Source organism: Salvelinus alpinus, chromosome 2 (assembly GCF_045679555.1).
Source record: "Salvelinus alpinus chromosome 2, SLU_Salpinus.1, whole genome shotgun sequence".
Taxonomy (NCBI): domain Eukaryota; kingdom Metazoa; phylum Chordata; class Actinopteri; order Salmoniformes; family Salmonidae; genus Salvelinus; species Salvelinus alpinus.
The window spans coordinates 75,468,744-75,478,308 of record NC_092087.1 but is presented as its reverse complement, the minus strand read 5'-3'; the positions used below and the strand labels follow the sequence as shown (position 1 = coordinate 75,478,308).

The 9,565-nt window shown below is 39.3% G+C and overlaps 1 protein-coding gene across 1 annotated transcript in view; it reads left to right on the top strand.

The window, feature by feature from the left end:
- The first annotated feature begins 3,868 nt into the window (after window positions 1–3,868).
- Window positions 3,869–9,565, top strand: part of LOC139567745 (collagen alpha-1(XVII) chain-like) — a 29,348-nt gene continuing 23,651 nt past the window's right edge. Inside the window, exons 1-4 of the mRNA XM_071389210.1 lie at window positions 3,869–4,090; window positions 6,851–6,912; window positions 7,195–7,245; window positions 9,146–9,475. Coding sequence (XP_071245311.1) covers window positions 6,861–6,912; window positions 7,195–7,245; window positions 9,146–9,475 — 433 coding nt within the window. The 5' untranslated portion in view covers window positions 3,869–4,090; window positions 6,851–6,860. The remainder of the gene's footprint in view (window positions 4,091–6,850; window positions 6,913–7,194; window positions 7,246–9,145; window positions 9,476–9,565) is intronic.

The window sequence follows — 9,565 nt, the reverse complement described above, 5'->3', positions numbered from 1 at the left end:
ATCAGTTTCCTGTGTGTATGAAGAATGGTCCACCACCCAAAGGACTTCAAGCCAACTTGACACAACTGTGGGAGGCACTGGAGTCAACATGGGCCAGCATTCATGTGGAACACTTTCGACACCTTGTAGAGTTCATGCTCTAACAAATGTAGGCTGTTCTGGGGGAAAAGGGGGTACCACTCAATGTTAGGAAGGTGTTCCTAATGTTTTGTACACTCAGTGTAGTTAGGTTAGTAGAGATAGGCCTATCTGCTCCTCAGGGACATGCTATAAGGTTCACCCTTGGATGATTGTGTGTCTGTGGAGATTGTAACATTTAGGCTAATGTCACAATGACTACACGGTAAGATACTAGGGGATGTCACAGGTAAGCTGCCTGCTACTGCTCACTGACACAACTGTTAATCCCTGTCTCTGGTGCATTGGAGTTTTCAGGATCTTGTACCCAATTTGTTACAAGGTGTGACTCAACCAGTCAGTCTTATCTTGAGGCACTGCAGAACAAAAACGGGCTGAGACTAAGCGTTGCTTCAGTCTGTAGTCCACTTCTATAAGGCTTGACCCATACAACCACATAACAGAGAAGGAACTTCACAATGCTGCATTACTTAGAAATGTTTAGAAGATGCCTATAGGCCTAATCTGAAAACACATATTTATCTTGTAAATGGTAAAAGACGCTTCATATAAATAAATAAATAAATAAATAAATAAAGATATAGCCAAATTAATGCTATAGGACTTAGGGCACTGTACAGGACAGGTGTTCAGTGGGGCCTAGTTTCAACATCACCCAGAGGCCAAATGACTAACCATAGTGCATTGTGGGAGGTGATTCATAGCAGTCCTACTAAGGCTATCCTAAGGCATATATTATTCGACGCTATTAAAATCCGTGATTCATCAAAGAAGTCATCAGAATATCTAACCCCTTACGTTACCTTCATGCACACACAATCAGTTGCGTACCGAATAGCTTGGATTGAACTACAAAGTACATGAAAAAAGTTTTGTGTAAATAATTTCCTTCTCGGAGGACTAACTATTATATTCTACTGTTTGTTAAAAAAACAAAACAAGGATGACAAGTACGATGAGGACCTGGCACGAAGCTGCATGCATTTATTAAGATACACGCACCATGTAGGTACAATATGCATTATCTCTCAGGCTTTTCCCAAACATTGTTTACAACCACATGTCTTCAGAAGCAGCCATGGGAACATCGTTTCTGTCTTGTCTATGCCAAGAGACAGAGTCATATGTGATTCATAGGCTACAACCCACTGTTTGTTTGTGAAGGAATATCTTTAGACACTGGCATATGCACTAAATCAACACCATTAGGCATTATTTGACCATTGCCATGGAATTCATAAGATTACCCAAAGCAATGTCTTTTTCCTGGCTAGAAATACAGTGTTTGAAGATCACCTTTGCCAGCCAAAGTAATACCGCTGAGTGATGTTGGCACCTTGGCACCATACTTCACGCAACCTTAGCAGCCTCCAGATTTGTAGAGGGCATATAACTGTCACCTGCTTAGCACCTCAGTAGTTTTCTTAACAACCAATTACGACTTCCAGAGAGATGATGGGAGATGGTTGAAAACGTTGTGGCATGTCTCAGAATTCAAGTACTATATGTCTTTTTCTGTTGGGTAACCTAACCGTTACACCCACTCCCATGTTTAAAACTAGTATTCAACTACATATCTATACTATTTTTTATCCTTCTATGCATATAGAATATACATCCCAAATGGCACCCTATTCCCGATATAGTGCACTACGCCTGACCACAACCCTGGTCAAAAGTAGTGAACTGTAGGGAATAGTTTGGGATACAGACATAGACACTATTTATCCTCTCTCTATAATGTAACAGCAGCAAGGAGTGGGTTGAAATCCACAGTCCATGCCTGCCTAGACTCGAACATGCCTGTGTGATTTTTCTTTGCCTTTAGGTTAAGAGTTTGGGATTTTTAATACCGTCACTAATTTCCCGCTAGGCCTGGGCTATAAGTTAAGACATAGTAAATCTTCATATTACGGGTGCTGAAGTGACAGCTCAGTTTAGCCCAACCAGGCTAACAGGTAAAAACAACTCTGCCAGCCATCCAACTGTCACGTATACTCCCTCTCTGGCCTCCAGGTCACCAGACTGCTGATGATTACGCACACCTGTCACCATCGTCACGCGCACCAGGGCTTATTGACACTCACCTGGACTCCATCACCTCTTTGATTACCTGCCCTATTTATGTCACTCCCTTTGGTTCCTTCCCCAGGTGTTATTGTTTCTGTGTCTGTTTCATGTCGGTGCGCTGTTCGTGTTTCTTGTTTTGTGCATGTTTGTTTATTTACGAAATGTATTCCCTCCCTGAACTTGCTTCCCGACTCTCAGCGGACATCGTTACACTAACCAACCAACCAGTTTTTGTTGTTAGAGTCAATAAAGAGGAATAACATATAGGCCTTGGTAGGATTGCAAAGAATGTAGAAAAAAAGGAAATAAATCATTTGAGGCTACTGATGTATTTTTATAGTCCAGAGAACTCCATGAGTGTTGAATGATCAAAATGGACGCTTATCTGTCACTAAAGAATTTGACAACCTATTTCACTCAGGATGTCTCACTCAGACTTGTTCAGGCAACGACACTGTCTTGTCGAGCGATTTCAACTCCATCAAAAGTACAAAATCTTACACAATTCTTGTCTTCTCAGAAGACTTCTGAGTCTTCTGAGAATCGAACAAATGAGTCTTCTGAGAATCGAACAACTTGAGAGATAAGTGGGTTGCAGAAACAGGGTCGGAGTCATGGCTGTATTGACATAAATGTCTTGCTCTCAGACATTTTTCTTACAGTTAGGGAAAAACAAATGCTTTTTTGTCAGTAATCCATGCACAGCCAATAACAGCCAAAACGTTAGAAGAAAAACCATGTGGGTGTGTACATGGTTGTATTAAAATCGTTTCACTGTAGAATCTCAAATCACTCCAACTTTAAATATACATTTTTATCTAATCCCTGTAAGATCCGGATGCTTGGGGAGGGAAAACAGTGCAAATATTTATTGTTTTTCTCAGCTACACTGGATATAAATAGAGGACATAGTGCATTCCTGGTTCAGGTGGGAGTCTAACACCATGTGGATGTAATACACTTAAACAACAGGCCTCACTGACTCTCCTAGATTCAAGCATGCCAACAAACTCATCCGTGCAAATATACACCCTCACCCGTGTCTTATATTCAGAAGCTTTCTATTTAGTTCATTTGTGTGATTACATGATAGATAGCCTTATGATGAGCAAGGAAGTTATGTACCATTCACTGCCCAAACAAATAAAAAAAACAAATGGCCATTTGGATACACAGTGTGGAATTTGATGCTACTTTATGATTCCCACGCAACTCAAAATAAAACACCCCATCACAGTAGCCTAGGCTTTGCACATGGACTTATGAGTAGACTATGTCACTATTTTTTTAATTTCCAGATTTAAAAGAATGAAGTTACTTTCCTCTCTCCATGTTAACGTTCAGAATTATCTAGGTATGTTTTAATTGTATTTTTCACCTTTTTCAACATCAAGTTAAATTCAACTGCATAATAGGCCATGCATTGCAAAATGCAGCAATGTAATGTGCTACTTCCTTGCTATAGAAAATGTAAATATCCCAAATGGACTAGAATAGCCTATGTATCTTATTTAGAAAAATATTAATCATTACGCAAATCCATCCATATTTTATCAAATCATTTACAGTATTTCATCCACCCATCGACTTTTCTTTTCCCTGGGCATCCCCTCCCCTATCCAAACGCAGAGTCTGTCACCGGCTGAAGTTACAGCACCGTTACAGCTGTTTTGTTCCAACATGTTGGTACGGTAGAAGCAATGAGTCAGAAAAGACTCATACATAAACGGGCCAGGCACATACAGCTCATGAACACCGCTGACCATATCCATAACGCACCTGGAGATATTGCAGAAGAACATAGGATCGCTGGTGCCATCAAATCATTTTCTGTGAAAATAGAGGAGAGGAGAGGAAGATCATCTTTGGGAAAAGGGCTGAGGTAGGCATAATTATTTTCTTTATTTTCTTAATTTTTTTACAATCCAAATAGAGGCAGTACTAATCTATCCCCTGTTTCTGTCTCACCTGTGTAGACCTAATAACACATTCCTTACACATTTTGGGGAGAAATGCTGATTTATTGTTTTGGATCACATTCACATGTTCATCCCTCCAAATTCAAGAGCCGATTGGAATAATTGTGTTGCAGTCTGCATAGTTAAGCCCTTTGAGATATTATGCCTAATTGTCGCCAAATTATGCCTTCCGGTAATTATGCCTACCCTTAATTAGAAGTTCCTAATTTAATTGCAATCCCAAATCCAATGTGCCAATTAGGTAGTATAGTATTATATCGCACCATATCAAGACTGTGATGGATTCAGTGCTTAGTATACCAGTGTTTTTTTCATATACATCAAAGAGGTAAATGGATACATCTGCAGCTGTAAGAGGTCTCCTCTCACCACTATGTGGCTGTGGAAGGGAGAGTGTTGCAAATAGACTGTACCTGAAGGGGTGATACACAGGTGTGAGATACACGTACACACAGCCTATGGCAACTGATACTTCCTTCTCTCAACCTCAACGTCTTTCTCTGCTTTTCTTGAGGGCAAAAAACAAGTAATTGAACTATGTTTGATGGTCATTACCACCACATAGTGATGATTTGATCTGTATCTATTGGTATATATAATCCTATTTACCTCAGGTATTTGTGTGTTAAGTGTCTGAATTGGCACCCTAGAGTAAATAGTCACTACATATTTGTTGCACTACTTTTGACCAGGGTCCATAGGGCTCTGGATTGCCTATAGGAATAGGGTGCCATTTTGGATGCAGACATAGACTGCCCTCCTGACCTGGTGATGCTAATTAGAGGTCATAGGTCATCTACTATGTAACATGACACCTTTGTGTACCATGTGGGGGTAGCTATAAAGCATGAATTACTTTACAAGTGGTCATATTTCATATTCAATAGTTTATATGAATTTCTGAATGACAGTGATTCAAGTAGTAGCCTATTCCTGCGGCTATGGAACTCTGACCTGTTCACCGGACGTGCTACCTGTCACAGACATGCCGTTTTCAACTCTCTAGAGACAGCAGGAGTGGTAGAGATACTCTCAATGATCGGCTATGAAAAGCCAACTGACATTTACTCCTGAGGTGCTGACTTGTTGCACCCTCGACGACTACTGTGATTATTAATATTTGACCATGCTGGTCATTTATGAACATTTGAACATCTTGGCCATGTTCTGTTATAATCTCCACCCGGCACAGCCAGAAGAGGACTGGCCACCCCTCATAGCCTGGTTCCTCTCTAGGTTTCTTCCTAGGTTTTGGCCTTTCTAGGGAGTTCTTCCTAGCCACAGTGCTTCTACACCTGCATTGCTTGCTGTTTGGGGTTTTAGGCTGGGTTTCTGTACAGCACTTTGATATATCAGCTGATGTAAGAAGGGCTACATAAATACATTTTATTTTATTTTATTTGATATTCAGTATTTATAATACATCATAATATCACATAGAATTCAGTATCCAAGTATGTGTTCAAATGATTCAAGTAATCAATTAAAAAAATTCAGGCTTATTTGGATGATGAGATAATTGAGGCAGCCAATAAGGAATCCACACAGGTCTGGCCTTGTTCATGTTAGCGTCCACAATAAATAACATTGATGTGTTAGAGAGAGGATTACATTTCTGTTCTTTAATAAGAAGATGAGCTTACATTAGAATAATGTACACAGTATTTTCCCAATATTTATATCCATTAGCATCCATTTGGGGCTGGTGTATTTGTACATTTTTACAGTTTCATCCTTCCTAGTGTAGGCTAAATCCTTACGCTGACCATGGTTTTGCTGCAGAACCTGTCCACACTACATCCATCAGTCAATGCTATTGAAACAACCTGTCCAAGAGATGCTGTTGTGTCAGATTATATGTTAAGTCATGTTATGCTATGTTATGCTATGTTATGCTATGTTATGCTATGCTGTGTTATGCTATGTTATGCTATGTTATGCTATGTTATGCTATGTTATGCTATGCTGTGTTATGCTATGCTGTGTTATGCTATGTTATGCTATGTTATGCTATGCTGTGTTATGCTATGTTATGCTATGTTATGCTATGCTATGTTATGCTATGTTATGCTATGTTATGTTATGCCATGTTATGTCATGTTATGTTATTAGACAGGAGCCTTTGGCCATGACTGAAATCTTGTATCAGTGGTATAGTGAACTGAACTTATAAATGATTTCAACACCCAGACCTGATTTCAGTCTGAGTCCCTTTCAGTTTCACAGGAAAATCTATAGGCACCGCCAGTAAATCACTGCTCCCTATAAAAAGAGCTCTCATTTATCAGGTGAAGACAATATACAGTACACACCTTGGCTTGCCCAGGGCTAGGGTCTCCGCTTAAATCAACAACACATTCTCAATCAGGGAACTTTGGAATGTTTATAGCAGAGAGAGAGAGAGTGTGAGCGTGAGAGCGAGAGAAACAGAGAGAGAGAGAAATAAAAGAGAGAGAGAGTTATTACTAGTAGGACATAATGCCAAATATGGAGAAATACTTTGTAAAAATGCCATAAAAAATACAAATTCTGACAAATCTATATAGTTTGAAGTCCTGTTAGTTAGATAGATATTTCCATGCAGTGCCTTCCTTAGATTTTTTTCTGCATGCACCAGTGTGATAAATGATGTAAAAAGAAATACATGTTCTGTTTTGAAACAGTTAACATGGGATGGACAATCTAACGACAACCAAGATTGTAAATGCTGGTGCCGGTGGCAAGGGTAAGAAGTCACTGAATATTCTAGAGAAAATACATGTTTTATTTTGCTTTGCTTTTTTGGCTTTGTTAGAAGAAGCTTGTTTTGATGTTGATACAGACTGAAGGTTTGTAGTTTTGTAGTTGTTCTCAATGACCAAATATATATCACCTGTCAGCCACAACACATTATTGCAGTGTACCATGATATTGAACCTGGTACTCTTCAAATATATTATTACAAGTGTATTGGCCAGCAATACATGAAACCTATTTATGAATTGTCAATATATCTTTTTTTTTATAGTCGTCAAAGAAACAGTAACCACAACAACCCGGTTGACATCACTGCCGCCAAGTGAGTTGTGTCCTCTCTGAAGGTTTTCATAATTTATACACACTACATGTACCTGTGAATATAATATCCCATAAATATGAATTTATCCTCTGTCCATCCGAACATTGAGTTTCTATAATTCATTAAACATTTTTTTTTCATACTATCATTATTGGTAGTGGAGATTATTCATGATAATTTTCAGCAGTCTGGGTCCTTGTTCGATTACTTCAGAAAAGCATCCTTCCTTCCTACCTTCCTTGATGTAATCACAGATCTGAGAAAAAAAGAAGGATGAATTTCTAAAGTATTCGAAACAAAACCAGTGGTGTAAAGTACTTAAGTAAAAATACTTGAAAGTACTACTTAAGTAGTTTTTGGTGGTATTTGTACTTTACTTTACTATTTATAGTTTTGACAACTTTTACTTTTACTTTACTACATTCCTAAAGAAAATTATGTACTTTTTACTCCTTACATTTTACCTGACACCCAAAACTATTTGTTACATTTGGAATAATTAGCAGGACAGGAAAATTGTTAAATTCACACCCTTATCAAGAGAACATCCCTGGTCATCCCTACTGCCTTTGATCTGGCAGAATCACTAATCACACATACTTCATTTGCAAATGATGTCTGAGTGTTGGAGTGTGTCCCTGGCTATCCGTACATTTTAAAAACAAGACAATGGTTCTGTCTGGCTTGTTTAATAAAAGGAATTTGAAATAATTTATACTTTCACTTTTGATACTTAAGTATATTTAAAACCAAATACTTTTAGACTTTTACTCAAGTAGTATTTTACTGGGTGACTTTCACTTTTACTTGAGTAATTTTCTATTACGGTATCTTTACTTTTCACTCGAGTATGACATTTGGGCACTTTAACCACCACTGAACAGGACCCATGTCCTCTGCATTGGTCTCTGACTGTACCTCATTTCTCCACAAGAGGGAATCACTAACTCTGTCATCTACAACCAGAAGAGTGTGTCCTCCAGCAGTTCTAGTGGAGTTTCAGTTGTGGAGAGGAAGGTCATCTCTCAGAGCAGTGGCAGCAGCAGTAGCTCTGCCATAACATGTTCAAGACATGCTCAGACAGAGCGCCAGTGGAAAAATTCTAGATTTAAAAAATAATCTATATCCAAAAAAACATCTGTGGTATTTTTCTTTTTTTGGCACAGTGTGACAGTTTTTTTAACACCTGCTCATTTGGAATGCAGTCAGAATCCTGTAAAAGACCGTTTTTCTTGTACTGTCAATCACAGCCTAAACTCTTCCAACGAAAGAGCTTAGAAGCTCCTATAGAACTCCTATGGTCACTGATATATAATCCATTACTTATAGGATTCAATAGATATATAGACAGCTAAGCTACATTCAGCGGTGTCATGCCCATAGGGGGCCCAGGGGCAAGTGCCCCCAGAGATTTGTCCTATATAAAAATATAGATATATACTTTTTTGTTGATTGTTTGTTTATTCTCTGTAATATTACTAGCCACTTAGCAATTTTATAAAGTTGGCTTTAGCTAGCCCAGACAGGTTCCCAATCTCCCAACCTTGTAACTAGCTACCGTGAAGCAATTTCAGGTTATCAATCAAGGTAGAGTAGCTAGCTTGTCTATCTTATCTGGCATGCCTGCTGGCAAAGTCTGTAGACTTTAGAAAAGCAAACAATAACTAAATGTACTGAATAAGACTCACATTCCTTTCAATCTTTTACCCATATTTTACCAGAGAAAAAAACACACCAGTCAGGAGGTATGCTTAGATATGCAGAAAAATATGCATATTTTTTTACATATAATTAAGCATAATGATACATTGTTATATGTCAGGCTACTGTATAAGAAAAAGTCACTTTCTCTAAGCTCTGTATAAGTCCTAATCATTATTTTTCTCCTTTCCTCTTCTAGCCTCAGGTGGTCTCTCTTCGAGGAGTGGGCTGCTCTCTATTGGAGGAGGAGAGTCTACCAGTAGAGCCATCACAGGAGGCAGTAGCTCAGTGTCAGTATCCTCCTCTGCTGCAGCCGGGTCTGTGGGTGGAGCTAAGTCTGGGTACGGAGGGGGATCCGTCAGCAAATCAACCACCATTACCACTATAGAGTCCCCCTCTTTATCCTCCGGTGCTTCAGGGGCCTCTGGCGCAGCTTTTCGGTCTTCAGGGGCTTCGGGGTCATCGTTCGGGGCGAGCAAGACCAGCGGCTCCCTCTCCGTTTCTGGAGAGGGTCTTATGTCTAGCTCCAGTTCCAGTTTTGTCACTGGTTCCAGTTCTGGTGGTTCCAGTTCTGGTTTTGTCTCTAGTTCCAAAGGAGCAGGAGCAGGAGGAGGCGGTT